General features: G+C 39.1%; 1 protein-coding gene across 3 annotated transcripts in view; it reads right to left on the bottom strand.

Annotated features, from left to right (window-relative positions):
* Positions 1-902: 902 nt before the first annotated feature.
* Positions 903-27329, bottom strand: part of HECA (hdc homolog, cell cycle regulator) — a 39002-nt gene continuing 12575 nt past the window's right edge. For 2 of the 3 annotated variants that reach the window (XM_073337482.2, XM_073337484.1), the window contains exons 2-4: positions 12931-13971; positions 9693-9847; positions 903-5448 (exon numbers count right to left, since the gene is read on the bottom strand). In XM_073337482.2, the coding sequence (XP_073193583.1) occupies positions 5284-5448; positions 9693-9847; positions 12931-13971 (1361 nt within the window). In that variant the 3' untranslated portion in view covers positions 903-5283. Of the gene's footprint in view, positions 5449-8513; positions 9130-9692; positions 9848-12930; positions 13972-27329 lie in introns of those variants that run through there. The other variant, XM_073337483.1, reaches the window with a different exon arrangement.

Below are 27329 nucleotides of genomic sequence, written 5' to 3'. Positions count from 1 at the left end.
CCCTTCTGACCTTCCTTGTCCTATCTTCTGTAAGCCCCCAGGGTCTTGTTCTCTCTTGTAGCAACCTGACTCATTCAAGTATCCCACTCAGGTCTTGGAGTTTTTTAGGCATCTCTCCATTCTGAAATTCCTATTTGTTGCATAAAATGGTGGAAAATTCTCATTACAGAAACCTCTGCTGAAATGTGCATGTATAACTTGCCTGCATTTTAGGCCAGGAGGCAACCAACCTGATGTGGGGACCAAGAAGGTACCTGGGCTTCCTCCCAACATGATTTCAGAGATAAAGTTCTCAGTCCCAGTGCAGAGAACCCTTTCTGGCTGGCAATGCAGTGCAGGATTTTCCTATTTCCCTGACATGCACCAGAGGGGCAGTTCTATCAACAGATGGAGGAACAAATAAGGCTTTAATAGGCTGCATGCTATTTATTCTCACTTGTAAATGGAATAGTTTATACAGCACATAGGGGCTTTGCTATACTGTAGCATTAGGCTCCAGAGAGCGGACCTAGGAATAGGACTCCCACTTTTTCAATGAGATGTATCCCCTTTTCTCCATGCCCTCCCTTCCCACTTAATAAACCTACCTTTCTAGTCACTATGCAGTGATTGATATACTCACAAAAAATTAATGTCACTATGTCCTTGAATACTCCAGGGCTTCCCCACCACTACTCATTTCTGAAAAGTGACTGACTCCCCCCCCCCACTGGATGCATCCGATGAAGTGAGCTGTAGCTCATGAAAGCTTATGCTCAAATAATTTGTTAGTCTCTAAGGTGCCACAAGTACTCCTTTTCTTTTTGTCCAGTGTTAATACATTTTGAGAAAGCTAGTTTAAATTATTCCCTAAATGGACCAAAATGCACACCACAATGATTTAAACCATTAAAAAAACCTCACACAGTTAGCTTTCTGGAATTTATTTCTTTTTTTAATACAGAGAAATTGCAACAAAAAAATCCTATAACACCACACGCAAACAATATCATAACCAATTATTTTAATATCAACATTAATTTGCTATATACATATTCTTCCCTCTGCAAAAGTGCATTCTAAAAATGTCTCTAAAAGAAACCTTTACTGACAAGTTGTTGTTTTTTAAATGGTTTTAATGGTGACATCACAATGTATTTGTCCATGGTTACCTGATACAGTAAAGTGAGCAGTATAAAACTAAAGAAACTGGGTTAAATGTCTCCCTCTCGTTGGAATACATTTTCTGAAACTGACTTATTCCTCCAATTAAACCACCTTAGAAATTAATTTTTATAGACTAATTACTACTAGACAAAAGCAAATTCTGTATTTTTAGCTCAATAGGGTACAAAGTACTGCATCTTTTAAAATGGCTTTGTAGCAGCAGATAGAACAAGAATTTCACCCAGTTCATGTTGAAAGATATCACACATTTTAGTATGTAAAATTATCTGTTTTGTTAATTACATGTACCAAAATCTGGTTTTAGAAGTCCTATTGATGGAAAAATTAATTTGCATATATGCAACGTAAAGTTTATCTGAATGCAAGCATCTCCTTTGGAAAGTTCATTTGGAGACTGTAGATATAAAGAGTACATGTCCTCACTATGACATACCTATAGAGTGAGCAGAATGAGCCTCCAAAAGTCAATGGACTGTATTATGGCTTACAAATGCAAGTTTCACATGCACCACTTTAAGCAGACCACAGTGGAGGAAAAGGGGGACAGAGAGGAAGACTTGAGCCAGACAGTCCAAGCAACCAGCTTTTTAAAGTAGACAAATTGTTTCCTAGTTGAAACATTTAAAAGCTCAAGACATTTTCCACCCTTCACCAAGATGCAAAGCAAATCAATTTAAGTCTCCAGTTTAAATCTTAATGTATATTTTAAAAGCCACCATTGGATCCCAACCCTATAATTGGATCCTTGCACATGTGCAGAGCCCAGCTGAAGTCTGCATTGGCAAAAAGGTCTGCCTGTACAGATTAGATTGCAAGACTGAGGTCTGAGTTGGCATGTTAAGCAAAATACAACTTTAGGTAACGTAACTTGAGATCCAGTTCTCACTACATCAAGAAGCACAAAAAGCATTTTCTACAAATTAGGGACAATTTACTTTGCAGGGGAGGGTAAGAGGAATATTTTCATAGTTCAGTTGGCTTTCAATAAGGATACTTTTTACCCATGTGATGCTAACATCCACCTGAAAGCTGTATTTTTATAAGAAAATAGGCATTGTTTCAAGCAGTAGCATCGATGCATTCAATAGCAAAATAAAAAGTTTCTCAAGACTTAAATTGTTTTATTTTCTTGGACACAGTTCCACCTACAGTCCTCTGAACACTTTCTTTCAAGATGACCTTAAACATGCTTTATCCCATCACACTGTTTGTTGAGTTCTTGGCACTGCTTTGCAGATACTGTACAGTCTTTCAGAGTAGCAGCCGTGTTAGTCTGTATGCATCCGATGAAATGAGCTGTAGCTCACGAAAGTTTATGCTCAAATAAATTTGTTAGTTTCTAAGGTGCCACAAGTCCTCCTTTTCTTGTACAGTCTTTGTCATACCTTTATCCTTTTTTAAAAATGGCCAAAGTCATATTTTGCCTGTACTCATGCTACAGATTGTCATACATAAATTAAGCCATTGAAAGACAGACATATTAACTGGAATATTTAGGAAAGCCCCAAAGAAACCAAGACTCTGATTCTCCACTCCCTTGCATAGTCACTTTGCAAAGTGAGTGAAAAGCAGGTATAGCATGCTACCATTCTCATTTTCTTTGATACCAACTTTGCACTGGTATAAATGACCACACGAGACTCAAGGCAGAGAAGAATCTGGCCCAAATATTGAATGATACAGCAGTCTAAGTGCCCTCTGTTCCTCTCCTTATGTTTAAAGCAGTTTCTCATTGCAACATGATTTTAGATCACCAAAATGCAAAGATGGGTGCAGTAGACTACATCTACAATCAAGTCAGTTAAAGAGATTTTAATAATGCTTTCAGGCACACATGCTAGATCATTTGAAATAACTAAATATTTAGTCATTGAGTGCACAGGTGGTGCCTGTGTATTAAAATACGCTCTACATGTCTTGAGGGCTTGTCTTCACTGAGGAGTTAACTTAAATTATAACTCTACACTCATCTACCCACAAACCCTTAACTCAAATGCTTTTAACTCAAGTTGGCTGGCCTGTCACGGGATTCAGGCTACAGCTTAAGTTAGCATAACGCATCAGCTGCTAACATAACCTTTCTGCAAGTTATATTTTGCAGAGAGGGCTCTCTCACTCGAGTGAGGCTAACTTGAAAGGAGAAAACTCTGCAGTGAAGACAGTGGTCTTGTCTACACTACAGAGCCTTTATCAGTCATAGTCATGCTAGCAAAGAACCCTACTGGAGATGCAGCACATGAGGACAAAAGACGACATCCTGCCAGCGCAGCTATACCATCTCCCTGAAGGCCGCTTCTGTTGGTATAGCGTCTAAACTGGTTGTTTTGCCAGCATAGCTATGTCGGCTAGCTGTGTATCTGTGTGATTCTCTCGCTCCAGCATTTTCCGAGCCAACATAGCTATGCCAACAAAACTTTATAGTGTTGTTGTCCAAGCCATAGCCTCATGAAAGGAAAAATATGCACTGAGTTTCTTTGTGAATACAAAATCAGTCACTAAATAACCTGGGCACAGAGTTCAAGTACCAGGTGTATGTTTTGTTTTGTAAACAGGTAGAAAAAACAGTCAATACAGTAGGTCACCAGTTTTCTTTTGCTTCTCGCCCACTTTGGTTGTATGTTTTTTGCATTCTTTTATAGGACATGCAGAATATCAAAGCCATTTTAAATTCATACTTGCAATAAACATTATAATTGGGGGAACCCATATTTTGTTGTATAAACAGTGCCTTACCACTTAAACACTGTTAGTTTTTTTTAATGTGATAACAGACACCATAGTGATGAATGTGCTATGAAGAAGACTCCTCAAGATCAATCTAAGTTAAGTAATAGACTTTTTATTTTTAAATTCTTGCACAGAAGAAAAATAGGGAAACAAAGAAAGAGAACATTGGCAAACTTTATGGAGACGACCCCTCTGATACCAATTCATTATCTGGTATAGTCTGTTACATGTGGGAATGTAAAGAGGAATTACACTCAACTTTTTTAAAATACACATCGTTTCCAAGTCCTCAGAATCAACTGGACAATATCTGGATTTACATATTTTTGAAAGACTAAGGTGCAATAGCTATTTCAGCAAATGTACTAAACTTCGTTTGAAATAAAGTCATGACGCATTCTCATACTAATATGGCACAAATACCTCACAGTGCTCACAGATCTGACTCAGCCCAGATAATATTTTTCAAGATCCTCTTTACAAGTCAATCATACCAGCCTCAGGCATGCTGTCTAAAGTTCCAACCCCCACCACACATGTGCACACACACCCCCCTTCATAACTGGTTTGCAATGCACCACATCTTCCTATGTGTTCCTTCTGTGCATCACAACAAAGTTCTAAAAATATTTGCAAAGCAAATAACTTTAAATAAAGTGTATTAAAATCTCAAGCTTGTTTTTGTATAAACAATTGACCTGACTGCTAAAACTACAACACTGGTGGAAACAGTACTATCTCCATACAATCTGTCAGTGAGGGTAACTCATATCAGATATATGCTGCAGGAAGACACCATGCCAAAAAAGGTTTCTAAGGTTACGTTTTCTGGCACAGATTTACATTCACTCGTCACAATATTTTAGTTTACCCAATTCTGGGAATCTGAAAGCAGACCAGCTAGTATAATTTAAGGGTTTTTTAGGTCTAATCCTGCCCCCATTGAAATCAATGGTAAAGCTCCTAAAGAATTCAGTGGTAACAAGATTGGGTCCTTCATGAAGATTTCCCCTCTCACCAAGCCCTAAAGGTGGTGGGCCCACAAAATCTTCCATTTCCAAATGGGTCTCATCCTGTTTTGTAAAACCCTTCCACCCCTTTAAGCTCTTCTGTGATGATACAAAAATTAAAACCAAACCATTTAAGCTGAAATTTCCCCCATTCTTGGCATTAGTTGCCTTGCCTCCACCCTTTGCTGAAATCTTTTCAGGAGGACCAGGTCTTAGTAACACGCATATACATATTAATATTATATGTACATAGACACACAAAGAAGCTGCTCTTTCAGTTAGAAAAGAAATTAATTTTGTCACAGAATGGATCCTATAAAAAGGTGTCTAATAAAGTAGTAATACCCATAAAATAGCTATTACTAAAGCAAAGCTTTCGTCAATAAGCCTCCAGAACTTTAAATGAAGAGAATGGCTTCACAAAGTGGTAGTCTAGATTTCCACAGTGGGGGCACTGCTGGACGTTGCTGTATTCAGAGAAATACTGCATCCCAATCCGTACGTCTATTACTGGCTTTCCACAGTGCTTACAGTTCAGTCGAGCCTGTCAAAAAGTAGACAGAAACACTGTGAAACACTCCAATTTGCTTCCACCCTTGCCATAGACAAAGAGAATACACCTCACACAATCCATTTCTCTTTCCTAAGGACAGGCTTGATTAGGAAAGTATAGCTTATGAGATTTGATGGCAAGGGCCACTACTTAACTGGAATGGCAACTTCCTTCACTGGAATGCCTTCAGGTGATTTGGCAAAAGTACTGAACACCTCAATTCCCAATGAAACCCCTTGCAATATTTAGCGCAAAGCGATAATCAAATAGGTAACTCATCTGCATTCTGATGGTAACCTGGCTCCTTAGATAAGGCTTCAAATGTTGCTTCAATTCCTCCTTCCAAGTACATTTTTTCATCAGGCTGGCATCATCACATGACTTTCCAGATTTTTGGTGGACTAATTTAAGGGTAAAATTAACAAGAATGCCTAAATTCTATTTTCAAAAGTGACTGAGGTGTCTAAATCATTTAGGCACTTTTGAAAATTTTACCCTGTGTGCATTTCAGTTGGGGGTGGAGTGTGCTGGGGAGAACTGCTGAGGCATGATGTGTTTACCTTAACTCTTTAGTAAGCCAGCATCTTTAGACTAAGTACAGCACAGCAATGACCGAAGCAAGAAAATGTTCAGATAACATAGTATGATTAATTTGGTCAGAGACCATCTAAGCAGGGAATCCCAACTGAGCACAGTCCATGCTAGTAAGTTCTATAGATGGTGGTGGATTTCCCACTTCATACAGTAGCTATAGTTAGGATATATGAGCTAAAGTATAGGAATAAGCAAGTTCTGCTGAGTTTTTGTAAATTAACATTCTAGAAAATCTACAGAAAGTACATTATAATATAATTATATTACATGTACCTGTATGGATGTTATTAATGAACTTCTGAATTCTTGAGACATTGGGAAAAAACCTCAATTTATCCTATGTGAAAATGAAATATAGTTCTACCTTTGACTCCTAATACTGATAGGAATTCAGATCTGACTGGTCAATCAAGCAGAATTTCCAACTGTGTAAATACATATGTTGGTTTTGTGTTTATTAATCCCTAAAATAAAACTCAAACCCTTCACACCATTATCGCTGTTATGTGCTGTTGTTAAATGCTGAAGTAAAAAAGAAAAGGAATTTTTAAGTCTGTGCCATACAATTCTTTATCTACATAGTTAAAAACTATTATTGTGATGCTGTTTAGACTTCCTATATTTAAACATAATCTGACTATCCTGCGTATCAGCATTTTAATCTTTATGAATTAACAGATTTACAGGTTACGGTATTTCAGCATCATGATATGGTATTTTTAAAGTACTGTGCATGATGAAATATATTTAAACATTAACAGTCTATGTAAGAGTTAGATATTACTATAGTACAGCAATATAGTATACAAAGTATTTTACAAATTCCTATTAGACAGGACCTTGCCTTGAGGAGTCAACATTATTTGGATAGATGAGAACCAAACTGTAAATGTAAGGGTGAGAATAGACAGAGCCATCAGCAACAGACCGCTGGGTAAAATATGTGACTCTTAAGGAGAGATTTGGGAGTGCAAAAATGCAGGCCACTTGACAAAAACAGAACAGCAGGCTGTTGCAAGCACAGCAGGGAATGTGCAAAAACAGACTCAAGAGTGGGAGGAGAGAAGATAAGCAGAGAATAGAGTCCATAATGGAGTGTAGGAGGAAACAAGGGCTGATAGGTATGGAGGTGGGGTCTGAGCTGCAAGAGCCTTAACAAGACAGCCTAATGGGTGCTTCTGAACATAAACCACATCTCAAAAGAACAGTAATGATCTTCAATAAGAGATCTTAATTCATTTATGTACAACTCAGGTTGAGAGGACATTAAAAGCCAGTGTCTGATCTGCTTAGAAGCTAAAGATTCCAAAGCATTCTTTGATGGAACATGCGTTTGCAATAATCTCCTTGGCCAAAGTTTCACTTTGTCCATCACTGTTGTGCTCTGAGATTTTTTAGAATAAGGTACCAGATACTACTTTTCAGTTAAAATAATTTAAGGCAATTCAGATTTAGTTTACATAATGTATCTTAACTCTGCCCCTTTGCACACATGCTTTACAATAGGGTCTTCTGTTACATGGTCATGCAACACACCTGTAGGTGCAGTAGCAAAGATGAACATATCTAATAATTTAGGTGACTGAAAACTAATCATTTTGTATTCTATTATATTGAATTGCTTACCAAGTACTTTCACACTGCCCACTGATCATATAACTAAGACTCTTGTAATATGCACACATAGGGAACAAGAATTAAGATGAAAGTGTGAAACAATCTAAATTGCCTGATTTTTGCAAGATCAAAATGTCAGCCTTAATACTGCATTTAAAAAAAACCTTCCTATTTAAAGAGAGGCTCACAATTTAAGAAGTGCACAAAACTGTGAGGTAGCGCTCTTTACTGTAGCTGCTACTATGGGAGCCAATTAACTACAAAGCTTGATGTTTACTCATCTTCTCCAGGAGCAGCAACAACTCTCTTCTTCTTATTACCTACCATTGTTTATTTTTAATTTTAAACATACGCATTAGTAATGAGAGCTAATGAACATTTGTGCTCTGACAAGGTTTCTTTGATTGCAAGGTCTCCAGGGCAGGGACAGTCTTCCCCTGGTATCTTCTACAGAGATAAGCAACTTGTTGGTACTTAGGGCTAGTCTACACTGGCAGCACTTTAACATGTGTGGTCGCAGCGCTGTGAGGCTCTAAAAAAAAAAAAAAAAAAAACCACCTCAACAAGGGACACAGCTCCCAGTGCTTTACAGCACTGCAACTTGTTGCGCTCGGGGGAGGTGTTTTTTCACACCCCTGAGCAAGGAAGTTGCAACACTGTTAATTGCCAGTGTAGACAAGCCCTTAGTAGTAATAATACAAAGACATTGCCCAGGAAAGAAAGGTAACTGGGTAAACAATGCATGAAGGTTTATCCCCATTTGGGAGGAATTCATCTGAATACAACAGAGCTACTTATTGAACTGACTCAACCTGTTTCTCCTTTCCCCTCCCCCCCGCCCCCAGGCCATTTGCTGAACAGACTCCCCTAGCACTTGCTTGGTGTGACTCCTATAATTAATCAATGGAGTATCACTTTGGGCTTGGCTACACTTATATTTTACAGTGCTCTAACTTGCTGGCTCAGGGGGTGTGAAAAATCTGAGCACAGCAAGTCTGAACGCTTTAAAGCGCTAGTGTAGACAGGCTCCAAGCGCTGAGAGCGAATCCCCTCGTGGAGGTGGATTACCAGGAGCGCGGAGAGAGCTCTGCCAGCGCTCGAGTGTGACCACACTCGCGCTTCAGAGCGCTGCTGTGGGAGCGTTCTCGCAGCAGCGCTTTGAAGTTTCCAGCGTAGACATACTCTTATACCTCTACTGGATCATCATTTCAGCGTTACACCAGAAATTAACATTTTACGAACTACTGTCCACGGCTGCAAGGTGTTGAGCATCTCCAGTCCATCAAATCACTTCACCACACGTTAATCTGCAGCAACTGCACCTCCACACAGCAAGATTCTGAGCATTCTGTCCCCTCCATGAGATTTTCTCTATCTAAGGTATAAACTGGACTACAGTCAAGTCAAAACCAAGTTTCCTCAAAATTTGAAGATTTGCAGGATAACTTCACTTTACTCATTCTGAAGATAAGAGAGAAAGGGGAATTCTTTGAGCACAGAAAATCTCTAAGCGTTTCCATTACTTTTGCCTTTTCACCTGGACTACCCCTTGATAAAACAGCTGTAGTTCAAAACAACTGACCAGACCTTGAATAAAAGTGCTATTTTAACAGTAATTGCAGTTTTGCTACTACATTGCTATAATCCCAAAATGAACTGTGATGCAAAAGCTTGATTTGCATGAGATATTTTGTTGTGATTATCCAATCTAAGCATCAAGGTTTAATGCATTTTAAATTATTCTTAAATGTATCTTCATTCTAGCCCCTGCACCAATGGTTTACATTAGTTTGTGTCTAATTTTTTTTAGACCTCCTGTTCCTGCAGACCCCTGCACATGAAAATTTCATAGATTTTAAGACAAGAAGGGGACCATTAGATCATCTAGTCTGGCCTCTGGTATGTGATGCTGGTTTGTGCTCTTAAACTAGGGGATTTCAGGAGGAAGGAGGGAAAATAGACACAAAAACTTTTGCTTTGTTTACCGTCAGTTGGAGCTTCACCTTATTATGCATAATACTAACCTGACAACAGGGAGAGGCTGCCAGAATATCATAGGTATACATGGTTCCCAGTTGATGCCAGCTTCCATCCCATCGGGACTTGCACTTAATGCAGATAATTTTGTGAACCCCTTCTAAGCAGTCGACACAAACAGCATAGAGGTGCATAAGCCTTCCTGTGGACAGGAAACACATTTCTTAAGGAAAGGAGACATTATCCAAAAGTTTTAAGCAGACATTTCCTGTAATGTGCCATTTTGTCATTATACAAATAATATTTTTTTTAAGAGAGAGAATGACAAAGTACAGAATGCTACTTTATAGACATGCCCAAAGTGTTTTCTAAAGGGGCAAAAGGTCCCACTTTGTTTTTGTTTTTTTTTTTTTAAAGTGGGATGTCAGATCCTTAATTTTCTCTTTGCTGGAGGATTTTGGCAAAATACTATGAGGACCTGGAAAGTGATGTCACATCAAACTGACTCTCCAACTCCAATAATTCATCCACTGTCAATTCCCACCTCAAGGAAGAAGAGTTGCAGCTCACTTGCCAGTCTGGTTTGACAGTTATATTCAAGTCTGCCAAATGTCTTGCCAAGATTTTCCAGCAAAGAGAAGGAAATAATGACGTGTCATTCCTAATGTGAGAAACCATAAAAAAGTAGAAAAAAGCAAAACTGCAACTCTTGGTTTTGCTTGGCAGTACACTTTAAGGCATGTGTATTGAAGACATGAGCAAATGATGCTTTAATGCATATTACTTTTTCAGATCTCTATACAAACTTCAAAATACCATATAGTATGTTAGACACTTTCAATTCCAGTGTGAAGTGTTAAAATAACTCTCTCTCCATCATATTTAATCAGAGACTTCCTATGCAGGGGTGAATTGTCAAGAGTTGGGTAAATTACACTGACTTCCATTGCTGCAGACAGTTCAGACTTCAAGACTGAATATTTACTTTATAAAAACCATGAACAGACTTATCAGTGGAGACTTACCCCAAGATACAAAATTCAGATGATAATATAAAAAGCTTCACACAAGTTTTGGAGATCCAGTATTTTGATCTGGGCTCATCCCCATGTTATTGAACTGAGCACTGGCTATTTGACTATGTACATCATACTGTAATACAAAAATCATCACCGGATATTTTGCATTACTGGTATGCAAGAAAGTTATGATCTAATATTCAACTACAAATACCATCTACAAAAGAGTTGTGTGTTGTGATTTTCAGGAAACAGGCACTTATGAATTAAAGTGTTGAATGTACAATTTCTTAATTAAAGTAATGAATTCATGAATCTAGCAGCTGCTTTGGAAAAAATCTCAAAATATAGAAAATGTCTGGAAGCCAACAAGTACAGTTAGTCTATATCAGAGATTTTAAACAAGTTTTTTTTTTTTTAAGCAAACCTTTTAGAGAAATTGAGTGGAGAATAAAGCCTTCCAATAAAGCTTTCAATTATTTTTGCACTCCTGTAACTTTAAACCGGTAAAAAAGAGATCCCAATCTGAGAAAAATTTATGAGTTTTTAAGCAAAATTCTACAATCTTCAAAAAGTAGTTTATTATGGGAGTTTTATTACTCAGACCCTGCCTTACAATACTCCTAGAGTACAAATACATCAAGATCTGTTGCTCAGGTGAATATCTGGAAATGTAATCTTCGACATAATTCCATGCATTAGAAATCTTTTACTGTGTACCAGAATTAATAACTTTTTTATAGAAGACAGCTTTAAATGTACTTTACAGTATTCATAGCTTCTGCACACACAGAAATATTTCATCTTCACCACCATTAATTTTGAGATTCCTAGTTAAATGGCTTGATGGCTAAATCACTCACTGAAATAAAGAAATAATTTGTTTAACTCAGGAGGGAAACAGTGTCCTGGAACAGAGATTCACAGTTTAACTTTGTATGTTAAAATGTGCACTAACAGAAGATTAAATGTAATCTTCTTGTAACAAATCATTCTATTTAAGACAAAGGAAAGTAAACTTCAACAATTTAGACAATCTCCTTGGATCTAGTATTTCACAGGTTTACATAGATCTTCTAAAAGTTAGGAAGTAATGAAATACATGTAAGTAATAGTCATGTTAAGAAGAGTTTCTGATTATTTTTGACAAGTGTTAAATTGACATGTGACATTTTAATCGTTGCAAAAGTATTGATTAAATTTGGCAAAACCATGAGCACATTATGCACATCTCCTCCAAAAAAGGGACAAACACTCTTGCCCCATATCACTACATATTTATCTTAGATCATTTGCTCTTTGTCTGTCATTTTTTTTCCTTTTGCAGTACATTAGGTATTACGGAAACAATTCTGTTAGCATGGACAGAGCTTAGTGACTTAGTGCAATGTAATATTTATACCATTGTTTGTTAAATCAAGTAAGCTTATTTAATGGGTACAACGACCATGTATGGGATATAACAAACTTCATGAACAGGAAAAAAAATACATCTTAAAAATACCTGCTTTATGGGGTTGTCTTACTCCCACTTTCTTGCTTTTTCCATTAAATTCTCAAAGTAATCCCTGCTGTGTCAACCAAAGTAGTAATAATTCTGTTGACACTTGTCTTGCACAGATTGTTGCCCCTCCCTTCTTTGGTCAATTCCCTAGATTGTGCGCGCAGTTAGAGGTAGCAAGGCATAGCCTTCTTAGTCCTGCATATTATGCTAGCCCATCACCCTCTTTCTCACCACAAAATAACTTACTGGTTGTTGGGCTTTTTATTTTATTTTTTTTTTAAATTTAAACCAAACTGGCCCCCAGCAAGCTATCCAGCCACAAAGTGGCATGACCGGCTCCTCTGGTAGATGTCTAATTTCAGCCCCTAATCTAGGCTGCAACAGGAAATTTAATTTTAAGACAATGCATGACTTACTGTAAAACTCTCAGCAAATAAGGCAGTGCACGTGCAGTGCAACACAGAGTGGCTGGAAAACCATTACATGCTGTGCCTGGAACCCCGAAGGAAAGTCCCTTTGTTGTAGAACTAATAGCAAGGTATGTCAACGTTTACACCTCCCAGCCTATACAATATATCCCTGTTTCATGAGCATACTTATACCAAACTTTATTACTTCGATTTGACCCAATGATAAACTGGAAATGAATTTAGGCTTTACAAAAGCACTTGCTGCATGGGGATGAAAATCTAAAATGAAATGCACAAAAAGCAGTTCAATCATTTTAAAGAGACCCAACACAACTGACAAGACAACCTGTACCTTGAAGGTGACAGGGAACATCATATTCAATTTCATCGTGTCTCGATGGACTAAGAAACAGGGTTCCATCCACTAGTGGAAACTGTTCAAATACGGGCAGTGCCCTGTGGCACAGCGCACAGTTTACAACATTCCTATGGCTGGCACTAAGTGCTGCAAGAATAAATTTCCGTAGGTCCTCCCCTTGACCCACTTGGGCATCATCTTCCATCCGTACATGGAAAGTATTCAATTTATGCCTCGGTATATGAGTAAGTAGCTCAGATAGGTCAAGCCTTCTCAAAAATTGCACAGGGGCATCAAAATGTCCTGATCTATGCACTTGCAATCCAGATGCCCCGTAATCAAAATGGGCATTCCTGAACATGCCACCACCAGTCATGTTCTTTTTATGAGGTTCTAAGTGAATGGCATTCTTTAAAAATTCTCCTAAGTATCGTGAAGAACGAGGGCCGCTAAAATGTGCGGGGGCAAGAATAGAGTAGCCTGTAGGAGGGGACTGGCCAGGAGAGCCACAGGGAGAACGAACTGCATAGCTCCCACTAATTATGCCTTTCTCTTGAGAGTTCTGCCTGTCCATCGAATGTCTTCGCTGAATATCATGATTGAAACCTTTTTGTGGCTTGTTGACAGGCCTGCACTTTTTAGCATCTTCCACAGACTCTGCCATGGACCTGCCTGAACTCTTCTCTGACACAGACTTTTTCTTCTTCTCATCCTGCATTCGCTTCACTTGGTACCAGTCCGTGTCTTTCTTTAAGTGACCCTGCCCACATCGGCAGGAGCAAAAGCGAAAAGCGAGATCATATCCCTTTTTTGTCCACATGTTTTGACGACACTGCTTTTCGTTCCAACTCCTTGCTCTGCCAATGCAGTTAAACTGAACAAGAATGCTGCTTTCCCACTCATAAAAACATTGAAGGTGCATCCAGGTGCTGTAGGGACAATGTTCATTGTTGCATACAACCTTCTGGTAGTCATCTTTTTCTAGATCAACAGGCCTTCCAAAGCTACAGATCAGTGGAGTAGCACAAGGTGCTTCTGTGGGACATAAAACAGAGACATTAGACCTTATGCTGAATGCAATTTATTTGCAATATTTATTTTAGGTTTGCCTGATCAGGCGTATAGGGAATCCACCACAATTACTGATTTATTTATTATCATGGTTTTACAAACTGAGAGACTTCTGCAATATAAACAAGATTAGAAAAAACTGCCACATTAGGCTCTCATCCGACAGAGACTTAAACACCTGTGTCACTTCAGGTTCATGAATGGTCCCACTCAATGGCACTATTCAGGCATGTAAAAGGACACATGTTAAGCCTTCACAAGACTGGGGCCTTAGTGTATTAATAGTTTTTCTTTTGTTGTTTCTAGTGTCGCACTGTGGGTCAAGCCCTAAAGCCTATACATAGCAAGTATATGCGGGGTCCATGCAGGGTGCTCACTGGGAGAAAAAAGTCCTTCTCTAGAAGTCTGTCCATGGCCATGACTACACCCTCAAGCCTAGAGTAGTCTCTGTGGCCGATGCAGCTGCCTCCTCGACAGGGTTTGTCGGCCAGAGCTGCATATTCACCTTACCCCTCTTTGGCTATGCTAGAACGCAGGGAGCTCTGGAAGAGCCACCATTCCTGCATGAGCTTCCAGCAGGCAGCCTGCTTCCTTTCCCTTCCCCTCATGCCCCCACTAAATCAGTTCAGCCACACTGAAGGCTTTTGGAAACCACTGAGTCAAGGTATGATTTACCCTTATGTGAATCCCAAACCAGCTTAACTAGCAGCCTTTGCTATGTTCTGGAGCAAGAACAGTCCATTTGAATTTCCCTGTCATATGAAACTGTCTGCTTCTGTACCTGTGTTTTCCATTATTATGGTTTATCTATTTTTTCCCTAATCTAAATGTCTGTTGTAATATATGGAGAAACCATTTGGCTGGCTTTTGGACTTGTAACTGAAGATGAGAAGGGCTAGAAGCGGTACCGCTGCCGCTTTCTGGATTGCTGAATATGAAAACTTTTTTTTTTTTGGGGGGGGGGGGGGGGCGACAACTTCTAATACACGAAGGATTTTTGCAGTATAGTTAACCTTGGTCAAACCTTAGGAGATTTGACTCTGATAAGCATCAACATTTTCAGGCACTGAACCCAATATTGAGGATATTCTTTCACCTCCCACAACTTTTCTTACCCTGCACTTCCTCCCTCCACCTCACTTCCCAGAAATCATTCAGAATTTTAGCAGATCAGGCAGGTACTATGGCATTCAGATAATACCACCCTTCTCCAGGGCTTCTGTGGTCAAAGGCAGCCCGGAGCCCAATGTGCAAAAAAGAGTGCACAAGTCAGGGAGCAGAAGGCACATCAGGAGAGCTGACAGAACTCCTGGACTCTGCAGAAGAATTATATGGGAAGTAGATAAGCCTAGTGGGGAGGGAATTTCATCCCAAGCTGGGGGACAGCCAACAGCTACAGAGGAGCCCACAGTTCAGGCGGAGACATCCCTCAGGGATCACAGAATCACAGAAGATTAAGGTTGGAAGAGACCTCAGGAGGTCATCTAGTCCAACCCCCTGCTCAAAGCAAAACCAACCCCAACTGACGAATATATTAAAGGGAGACTCAATATCTTACTACAGAGGACAGAAAATAACTTGGTTAAGTAGAAGTAGGAGCTAGTGAGGAAACAGTCAAAAGTAAGAGTCCCATTTAGGTATAACACATGAAGTGGGGGAGGTTTAGATTGGATATTAGGAAAAACTTTTTCACTAAGAGGGTGGTGAAACACTGGAATGCGTTACCTAGGGAGGTGGTAGAATCTCCTTCCTTAGAGGTTTTTAAGGTCAGGCTTGACAAAGCCCTGGCTGGGATTATTTAACTGGGAATTGGTCCTGCTTTGAGCAGGGGGTTGGACTAGATGATCTTCTGGGGTCCCTTCCAACCCTGATATTCTATGATTCTATGATTCTAAGTCAAGCCACTGAATCTTGACCAAACGCTTACATACAAATACTAGGAGTCTAAATACTAAAGATGGGTGAATTAGAGTGCCTGGCATTAAATGAGGATATTGAAATAATAGGCCTTGTGGAAACTTGATGGGATAAGGAACATCAAGGGGACACCATAATACCAGGGTACCAAATATACAGAAATACACAGTAAGGTCACACTAGTGGAGGAGTGGCACTATATGTGAAAGAAAGCATAGCATCAAATAAAACAAAAATCTTAACCGAATCAAACTATCACAGTATCTCTATGGACAGAAATTCCATGCTTGAACAATAAAAGTATAGCGCTAGGAATATTTTACCGACCACCTGGCCAGGATGGTGACGGAGCATGAAATGCTCAGGGAAATTAGAGAGGATACAAAGGCAGAAAAAACCCAATAATGATAGGGGATTTCATTATATCCTTATATTGACTGGGTATGTGTCACCTCAGGAAGGGATGCAGAGATAAAATTATTAGACCCTTAAATGGCTGCTTTGTGGAACAGCTTGAACACACACACAGGGAGAGGCAAATCTTGATTTAGTCCGAAGTGGAGCACAGGATCTGGTCCAAGAAGAAAATATAGCTGAACCACTCAGTAATAGCTGACCATAACATAACGAAATTTAACATCATTGTAGAGGGGAAAATGCCAAAGAAACCCACCACAGCAGCATTTACCTTCAAAAACGGGAACATTACAAAAATGAGGAGGCTAGTTAAATGAAAATTAAAAGGGTTAGCCATAAGAGTGAAATGCCTGTAAGATGCATGGAAACTATTTAAAACACCATAATAGAGGTTCAAACAAAATGTATATCCCAAATTTAAAAAAAAAAAAAAAAACGTAAGAGGACCAAAAATAAACAAGACACTGTGACTGAACAGCAGAGTAAAAGAGATGGCTAGTGGGAAAAGGGCATCCTTTAAAAACTAGAAGCGAAATCTTAGTGTGCGATGTATAGAAAGGAGCATAAACTCTGGCAAATCAAAAGCATAAGGCAGGCAGGCCAAGAAAGAATTTCAAAGCAACTAGGGAAAAACACAAAAACTAAGAGCAAAAACATGTTTAAGTCCATCAGAAAAAGGGAGGCTGCCAAACAGTTAGTTGGGTCACTAGACGGATCTAGGTGTTAAAGGAGCAATCTGGGAACATGAGGCCATCTCAGAGAAGATAAATAAATTATCTGCATCAGTCTTCACAGCAGAGGCTGTGGAGGAGAGCCATTCTTCTTAGGTGACAAATCTGAGTAACCATCCCAAATTGAGGTGTCAATAGAGGAGGTATTGGAACAAACTGATACAATGAACAGTAATAAGTCAACAGAACCAGATGGCATTCATCCAAGAGTTCTGAAGAAACTAATATGAAATTGCTGAACTAACAACTGTGGTTTGTAACCTATCGCTTAAATCAGCCACTGTACCAGATGATTTGGAGGGTAGTGAATGTAATGCTGATTTTTTTAAAAAAAAGGCTCCAGAGGCAAATCCTGGCAATTATAGCCTGGTAAGCCTAACTTCAGTACTGAGCAAACTGGTTGAAACCAGAGTAAAGAACAGAATGATCAGACACACAGATGAACACAATAGGTCAGGGAGCATCAACATGGCTTTCGTAAAGGAAAATCATGCCTCCCCAACTTATTAGAATTCTTTGAGGGGAATCAACAAGCATGTGGACATGAGTGATCCAGTTGATATAGTGTACCGAGACTTTCAGAAAGCCTTTGACAAGGTCCCTCACCAAAGGCTCTTTTGCAAAGTAAGCAGTCATGGGATAACAGGGAAGGTCCTCTCATAGATCAGTAACTGATTAAAAGATAGGAAACAAGGGTAAGAATAAATGGACAGTTTTCACAATAGACAGCAGTAAATAGCAGGGTTCCTTAAGGATCTCTACTGGGACCTGTGCTGTCCAGCATATTCAGAAACAGTTTGGAAAAAGCTCTGCTTCAGCTGCTTCTGGCCATCACTAAAAACATTACGCTGATTTAAAATACGTTACTTTTATTTAACAGCCACCTCCACTTTAAGAAACTTTCCATAATCTTATACAGTGGCCATGCATAGACACATGCAGTTCATTTTAAGACAATCAAATCTTCAACATTCTAGTAGTATTGTTGCCCTTTCCTATAATGTTCTGTTAAAAGGATAATAAAGCCACAGAACCTTTAGCAAATTCATGAAAGGTAAAGAACTGAAAGCTCTGGAAACCTTTTTATCCAAAACATACATACAGACAGCATGGAAAAAAACTACCAATGCTGCTCCACCAATGTGCCTCAACTTTCCTCTGAAGAGATCTACCTCTTAGTGTAAGAGGTCAATTGAGTCTCCATAATTATTTATTCGATCATTCTCCTCTCTGTTCCTAATGCCAACAATGGTGTCCACAATAGTGGCAGTTTCTGAGATGTAGATACCTTTTCTCTCAAAGTGTGAAGAGTATGCATTCCATTTCAGAATACATATTCTGTAAACAGATCAGATGCAGAGAGGAAAACACCACAAGTAAACAAGCTGGATGGAGAGCGTCAGGAGACAGCTATGGTATCCCTCTAGCACCATTTAGGAAGCTCATCCAACTAATACCAGGCCTGTTTTCCTACTAGTTATCTAAGCTCACAGAAACTATGGTGGGGTTTTGTTGAGTTTTATATTTCTAGTCTTCATTTATTATTATTTGTTGTTACTATGGCTCTTAAAACTTCTCTTCAAGCTGCTGACGTGTATTACTGGGTATACTAACATTGGCTAAGATAACAAAAAACTGAGTTTCCTAACCCAGCTACTCATCTGATACTGCCCATTTCAATTCAACAGACATCATGCCACATCAAGCAATGCTTGTGCAGGCTTTTTTCCTTTGGCTCTAGCAAGTAGTAATACTTTTATGATACTTAAGATTTGAAAAAGTGTATCTTTTGATTATAGCATATTAGGCAATAATATGCAATGTATCCCAGAAGAGCTAATTAAAATTAAACCATCAAAGGCACATCATAATAAACCCGATGCTGAAAAAGTTTTTTTTAAAAAAAGTACACTGTGAAAATCTCTCATTTACACATCCTCCAGCATTCGTCTACTTTGTAATGCAGTCTTTCATACCATTTTTGAGGGAAAGAAACCAAAAGTCCAATACCCCCGTAAAAAGTTTAAATATTCTCTAATATTTGTGTGCACAAACACAACTGAGATGGCCTATAATTTAATTATCGTTTTAATTTTATGTCCAGAGTTCTCCAATGTTATGTTTTATTAAAACACCCTTTGGAACAGAGCACAAGCACTAAATCTGTTCCTTGTTATTAACTATTTTAATTGTCCTCATCATCATCAAGGATCTACAACCTATCCTGAAGGATGACCCATCATTCTCATAGATCTTGGGAGACAGGCCAGTCCTTGCTTACAGACAGCCCCCCAACCTGAAGCAAATACTTACCAGCAACCACACAACAAAAACACTAACCCAGGAACCTATCCTTGCAACAAAGCCCATTGCCAACTGTGTCCACATATCTATTCAGGGGACACCATCATAGGCCTAATCACATCAGCCACACTATTACAGGCTCGTTCACCCGCACATCTACCAATGTGATATATGCCATCATGTGCCAGCAATGCCTCTCTGCCATGTACATTGGCCAAACCAGACAGTCTCTACGTTAAAGAATAAATGGACACAAATCGGACGTCAGGAATTAGAACATTCAATAACCAGTTGGAGAACACTTCAATCTCTCTGGTCACTCGATTACAGACCTAAAAGTGGCATTTCTTCAACAAAAAAAACCTTCAAAAACAGACTCCAATGAGAGACTGCTGAATTGGAATTAATTTCAAAACTGGACACCATTACATTAGGCTTGAATAAAGACTGGGAGTGGATGTGTCATTACACAAAGTAAAACTATTTCCCCAGGTTTATTTCCCCCCCCCCCCCATACCGTTCCTCACACGTTCTTGTCAACTGCTGGAAATGGCCCATCTTGATTATCACTACAAAAGGTTTTTTTTTTTGTTTTGTTTTCTTTCCCTCTCCTGCTGGTAATAGCTCACCTTACCTGATCACTCTCGTTACAGTGTGTATGCTAACACCCATTGTTTCATGTTCTCTGGGTATATAAAATCTCCACACTGTATTTTCCACTGCATGCATCCGATGAAGTGAGCTATAGTTCATGAAAGCTTATGCTCAAATATATCTGTTAGTCTCTAGGGTGCCACAAGTACTTCTTCTCTTATCATAAGTAAAGCTGATAAAACACTTCCTTTGTCCCACCCTCGTAACACATACAGTTTGCTAAATGCCAAAAATAAAATATCCATAACCATTTGGACAATACTCGTGCCTCAGCAGCATGCAAACAAAAAATGGGATTCATAAAATAAATGCTAGAAATAAACAAAAAAATAGCCCATGCTTTGCACGGAGGGCATCCATAATCATTTTTTGTTGTTGTTTGTAATCTTCTTTGTTACATCTAATGGATATTTTAACGGCAATTGCAAAAGAGTGGGAGGGATTCCCCCCCCCTTTTTTTTCCTTTTCTTTTGCGCTGTTTCATGATGGATAAAGTGCTTTGAAAGGGATTTGGTTTTGTTCCCTTCCCCACAGCCTTAGAAATATCAGAACTGTGAAATGTGGTCTTCCTTAGTTTTTCTGAAGAACCTACTGGATGTCTCAGCATTGTACAGTGGGCAGGGCAAGGCTCCTGTCTCTCCTGCACAAAGGTACAATTGCAGAATGGGTGGCTCTGGAGCCTGACCATGTAGTAGTGAGAGACAACAGTGGGGCTCCATATGGACCACAAGGCTTGTCGACACTCAGCTAATTGCAGAATGGGACCTAAGAATCCAACAAGAGTATTATCCAGATGAACATACACGTGGGTATGTATCTGGATGGCAACATACCAAAATAACTGTTCTGCACTGTAAGACAAAACAATACCTCTCATCCCTTCATCCCTCTAGTTGCTGTCCCTCTCTTATAATGGATTGGGTGGGGCTTTCCTTTTAAGAAATGTCTTCACTGTGTTCTGTGCAGATATTGGATCTGGTCCACTTCTACGCTAATGTAACTCCATTGATTTCAATGGAATTATACCAGTGTAAAATTGAAGTACTGTGTTGACTCAGGCCCACAGCAGCTGAATGTATGTAAATATCAAAACACATTTGAATACATTATAGAAATTTTTAAAAATACATATTAAGTCCACTTTCTTCTACTCCCAACTGCCTCACATCACTCAAAATATTTAATGACCAATTTGAAAGGAACCCCTTGGTCTGGATGCCTAATGGGTACAGGCCACTGTAAATTTTGAAGTTTGGGCTCCGTATGTGCTTCCATATACTCCACACCCACTACAGAGTGAAGTGGCTTGGGAGAATGGTCACCAGACCAACTAGGTCCAGAAAGATTTAGATGGAAGGGATGTCTTGCCAGGAAATGCAATACCTCCACACACACACAAATCATCATCTCATTACTGAGTTATCTGGGACAATCTTCAATTTGAGTGAAGATCTTCTATCACAAAAATCAAATTAGATTACAATTTCAACTAAATCTAAGACAGGATCAAATAAAACTTGATCACCACATAACTAGGGCCTTACCATCCTAAATCATGGTAATCTTATAACTTAACGATTAAGCTTAGAATTTTAATACCAGAGGAAGTAACTTAAACTTGGTCCCAAAGAATGATGATATGCATGTGATGGATACATACAGATACTTATAAACTAGAATGCACAAATATTCCTATTCCCTTGGTTTGCTTACTGATGTGATTTCTTTTCCATTTCCTGCTTTGAGAAATTACACATTATGTTCTTGGTGTGGGTTTTTGTACTGTGTTGTTACTCTTACATATACAGGCTTGTAAGAAGTAAAACAATGTTTAAGCAGGTGGTTCTCAACCAGGGGTCTTCCAGAGGGTACATCAACTCATCTAGATGTTTGCCTAGTTTTACAACAGGATACATAAAAAGCACTAGTGAAGTCAGTACAAACTAAAATTTTGTACCAACAATGACTTTATACTGGTCTATATACTATACACAAATGTAAATACAATATTTATATTCCAATTGTTTTATTTTATAATTGTAAGGTAAAAATGAAAAAGCAAGTAATTTTTCAAGTAATAGTGTGCTATGACACTTTTGTATTTTTATGTCTGATTTTGCAAGCAAGTCATTTTTAAGTGAGGCGAAATTTAGGGTTACGCAAGACAAATAAGACTTCTGAAGGGGATACAGTAGTTTTAAACCAGTTTTAAACCTTTTTCAGATATAAAAGGCAAAAAGCAACTGGTTAAAAGAAAAGGTATATCTGAAGTGAAATTTTCAGGATAGTCCAGTTGAATCAATAGTTCTCTTGAATCAATAGTGAAATGCTTATAGAAGATACTAGGGATCTGTATGCAACCAATGTATGCCAGAAGGATTGTGAATAGACTGTTTTCCTACATATTGTGCCTCCTCAGCCAACAGTCTACGATAAACCAGGAACAGATTAAACTTTTCCATAACTTCTTCCTTGTCCCTCATGTGCTTACTTTATTTTTGTAGGAAGCAGTCTTATGAAGCTGTAGTCTTACTTTACTGTAATGTCTATTCACTATAATACTGTCTCTTTGCAAAAAGAGTAGTTGATACAAAAAGTTTTAAATACAAAGACTACATGAGTGAAATTCTAAGGTTTTAGATTGCAACTGCAAAGAAATAAGGAAAAAGTCAAACATACAATTCAAATAGCATCAGGGATTCATCCTACATTATTTATATGTAAAGTCAACATTATTATGTACAGTACAACAAAATATGTGCACATATACTAATGTTTAAGTACATGTAATGATTATTTCATATATACACATCTGATGCTAATCAATTATTGATACAGGAACCATATATTTGTGTTTCCTGACTTAAACAATTCAAGTTTCGATTTTAGTGCTCCAAGCTATTTTTAAATAGACAAACAGTTTGCTCAAACATTCATTTAAACAAGTTTCAAATTTACCTTTGAATTACAATCCTCCATCTCAAGGACTGAGATCACTAAAAATCTATCGAAATTAAACCAACTGTAAAACCTAGTTAGTTTAGCATGTGGTAATATGGCTTGTTTTCTTAAACACCAAGCAATTGTTTTAAAGAATACTATAGCCAGTACTACAAAACAGTGACTGAGCTTTTTTCAAAATCTCAATATTTTACGTTTATTAGGAAATAAGGAAAACAGAGCAGAGCTTTAACTTGCTGACATTCCCTTGGAGGAACCCTTTCTGAGTGGCAGACTCTCAAGGGGTTCCACACTACCTTAAGGGCAGGTCATGTGGCCTCAATGCCTCTGAGACTGAACCTCTGGGCTCCTGCATCACACCATGAGATCTGCTCACCAAGTTCAGCCGAGATAGACTCTTGATCAGAGACTTGTATGCTGTAAGGAACCCTTGCACTGCAGGAAGTATTTGCAATGACACCAGGCAGCTTTTTCAAAACATTAGGATTTATTAGTGAACCAGAACATAGCATCTGGAAGTCGTTAGGTTAGCATAGTGCATTCTCGCCAAGCCAGCCTTCCACCCAGTGAAGCTCCCATGGAATCCCTTCCTGGCTCTAACTCTGTGTCTCACCAAAGGGCAGCCCTTAACCCAGCCACCTGACACCTTTCTCCTTTGTTCTCAGGCTGGGGGCTGTGCTCTGCTTCCCTGATGGAGGTGGGGGGAAATCTCCTTCCCCTGGGTTGTTTGTTGCTATGAATATCCTGCCCATTGGGGTTCCTCTTGTCTTTTCAGATTCTCTATTGATATGGTCAGTTTCAGCCCATCCTTTAAAGATCCATTCATTCTACCCCAGACAGCTATGTGACACAAACACCCCATGTCTCTTACTCTGCTCCAAGAGCAGCTTTAACCCTTTTGCACCCATTGGGTAGCAATGCAAAGTACTGAGGCATGCACATGATTCATAAAAATATTACAGACAAATCCCACTTCATCACACAAGCATCTTCATTTTTCCCCCATTAAACACGATGATAGTTTATTTTCTCCCAATCTGTTTAGCAAATATGAATACTGTACTCAAAAATAAAATATTGTTCCTTTTGCCAGAGGCTTGTTTAGCATTTAAACTCAATCTGCTTCCAGGTAGCTGTCTAACCACTTGCATCCATTTAATGGTTCCACTTTCCAATTTTGGAAGCCAACATGCACTTCAGAACAGGTCCCTTCCAGTTCTGATATTGAGTGGTTGGCAAGACTAATGAATGATTAGCAGATGCCTATGTCATAAAAGTATCCATTTAGTAGAGCTTTTTGCAACATTTAGGCATCTTTGCCAAATGCCAACTTAAGTAGTTCTGCTCTGCCTATCTATAATTCCTCCTATAGTTTTACCTGAAGTTGCTATTCTCTTGTTCTGTGATTCTTTTAAGGAGGGCAAATGAACATGTGGTATTGCTGTAACAGAATGGCTTCTAGGTTTATGCCCAGACGTGGCTGCATTTCAGAGACACGAATATCAAGTTCTGATTCACCAAATATATGATTGTTTAAACAAGCCTTGTTTCCATACAAGTGATTTCATGTATTGGTGCAGTAATTGTTTTGTGACAGTTGAACAAATACTTTTATATAGCTTAGCGTCTAATAAACAGATCAGTCCTCCCAGTTGTAAGACACATTTACCTGTTTCTACTGACTGAGAAAAACAGAATGACAAACGCATAAGAACTCCCCCCATACACACACACACTTGATGATGTAAAGACAATTTGAATTCACTCTTTGAAGCCTTCCCCATGGCCTTTAATTCTTTGAAGCTCTTCAGAAAACTAATCCCTATGTCTCAGGAAGAAGAGCCTAATAATTAATGCAGATTTCCAGTGCTTCCGCCCTAGTAGACTAGCAGTGTGAAATTCCAATTCATGATATGAATAAAAGGGTCACTGCAGTGAGATTACTGAATTCCCCTCTTAAGTACAGTACCCATTCCTAAAGAAAGGAACTGAGGCCTGGTCTATACTACAAACTTGGTTGATGTAAACCAGTGGCTCTCAAACTTTTTTTACTGGTGACCCCTTTCACATAACAAGCCTTTGAGTGTGACGCCCCCTTATAAATTAAAGACACTTTTATAAATGCTGGAGGCAAAGCGGAGTTTGGAGCAGAGGTTGACAGCTAGCGACCCCCCATGTAATAACCTCACAACCTGCTGAGGGGTCCCGACCCCCAGTTTGAGAATCCCTGATGTAAACTGTCTTACACTGACCTAACTCTGTAAGTGTTTCCATTAAAATGTAGCTCCCACCGATGCTGCTTGCCCATTATACTTAATAACTCCACCTCCGCGAAAGGCGTCGTGCTTAAGTCTATGTAGTTAGGTTGACACAATGTCAGTGCAGACACTGTGTTGCTTACATTGACTTGCTGCCATTCAGAAACCATCCCACGATGCCCCACACTGGCAGTTAAATCGGTGCAAGCGCTCCTGGTGAGGATGTGCACTGCCAACCCAAGGAGCATAGTGTGGACATATAAACCAATTCAATTACTGTGGTGGCTATACGTCAATGTAACTTAGGTCTACTTAATTTTGTAGCGTAGACTTGCCCTGAATCTTAGTGTAGCTGCTTTAAGTGGATGGGAGAGAGCTCTCTCGTTGGCTTAATTATTCCAGCCCCCATGAGCAGCAGTAGGTATGTCAGCTGGAGAAGCTCTCTCCCCAACATAGCGCTGTCCACACTGGCACTTAAGTCAGCATAAGTTATGTAGCTCAGGATGGGTAGCTAATTTACACCCCTGAGCAACATAGCCTAAGTCAACATAAGTTATGGCTACACTACAGCTCTACTTATAGTAGAAACACATCCTCCCTCTCTCTCTCTCCCTCCCTTCCTAACGTTACAACTGCAGTTTAGATGTATCCCATCTTCACAGCCTTGCACTCTTCCATGACACTCCAGTGCTGCAGTCACTGGTTTCTTATTCAAAGTTGAGATAGCCTTCTGCATCTGAACTTTCACTTCTGTGAACTAAGCTGTTTCCTCAAAACTTCTGCATTTCTGTAATCCTGAATTTCTGTGAAAAGGACTCTAATTAGAAGAAGGGTGAGACTTTTTTTTAATCATTATTTTGTGTGTTATTGTAATTCAGGTGCCTTTTTAAGGTTCCAAACCATATGGATTTATTTCCTATAATTTAGGCCCAATCTTGCAACATGCTGAGAACCCACAACTCCCAATGTCTGTACCCCTGAAGAGCAATGGGAGCTCAAACACTTGGCATCTCAGTTGATCTAACCTTTAGGCTGAACCTATTAAACTGCGAACACACAATAACTTTTGTCTAATATTCTATAGGCGGAAAAGTAGAGGAGCAAGGATGGGTTCAGGACCACAACTATCAAGCAGATAAAAGTGTGTGTCTGTATGATGATGTAAGGGCGGGTAGAGAAAGAGCTTACAGATCTCTCCCATGCCCAGAAATTGTTTTGTCACTGCTGTTTACAAACAAATGGGAGGGAGATCTGGAATGAGTGGATGCAAAGAAAACTCCCCTCTTAGTTCTTTCAACAGTCTCTCACCAGTTTCAAAGAAGTCTGTTTTTAAAATACCTTCTAAAGCAAAGCCTAGTAATAAATATAGGTCCGTGAGCATGGAATCCAGCCCATGGTTAACCATTTTGAGAGCATATAATTTTTTTAATTTCCTGACATCTGCATGTATATTTGCTTACCTCACACGTATACAGGAACAGTCTTTATTGTATTCATCAATACTACACAATTGCCTCTATCTGCACAGATTTGTAATTTTATGAACTGTTTTGTCCACAAAAGCAAGTATTTGCAGTTTCTAGAATCCTACAAATAGGTATTACAAATACAGCATGAAGGCTCTTTTCAAAAATAAAGTGCACTGGTGTAGACAATAAAACAGTTATGTTCAACTGAGTTTGGAGATAAATAGAATTATGAAGCGCAAGTTATGCTTTAGTATCCTATTATAGGTCATATTTTTATGTCCTTACACTTAGCAGTACTTTAACTCCACAAGTGGTCCCATTTAAATCACTCAACGAGTAGAGAATATTTGATAGAGAATATTTATCAGTGCTTAGCCATAGTGATTTGTATTCCATAAATATATATTGTGACAAAGTTCCTGCTCTACCTTGGTGGGTCTTGCGCTTATTGGCGGATTTGATCGCCTTGGAGCTTTGTGGCAGCCCTCAGCTTGGATGTTTTTCTGAATTCACAGTCCAGGTCGACTCCTCCTGTGTCTGACCAGGAGTTGAGAGGATTTGGGGGGAACCCAGGCCCGCCCTCTACTCCGGGTTCCAGCCCAGGACCCTGT

This window comes from Lepidochelys kempii, chromosome 3, assembly GCF_965140285.1.
Source record: "Lepidochelys kempii isolate rLepKem1 chromosome 3, rLepKem1.hap1, whole genome shotgun sequence".
Taxonomy (NCBI): Eukaryota; Metazoa; Chordata; order Testudines; family Cheloniidae; genus Lepidochelys; species Lepidochelys kempii.
The sequence above is the reverse complement of the archived record's forward strand: the minus strand, read 5'-3'. Positions and strand labels throughout refer to the sequence as shown.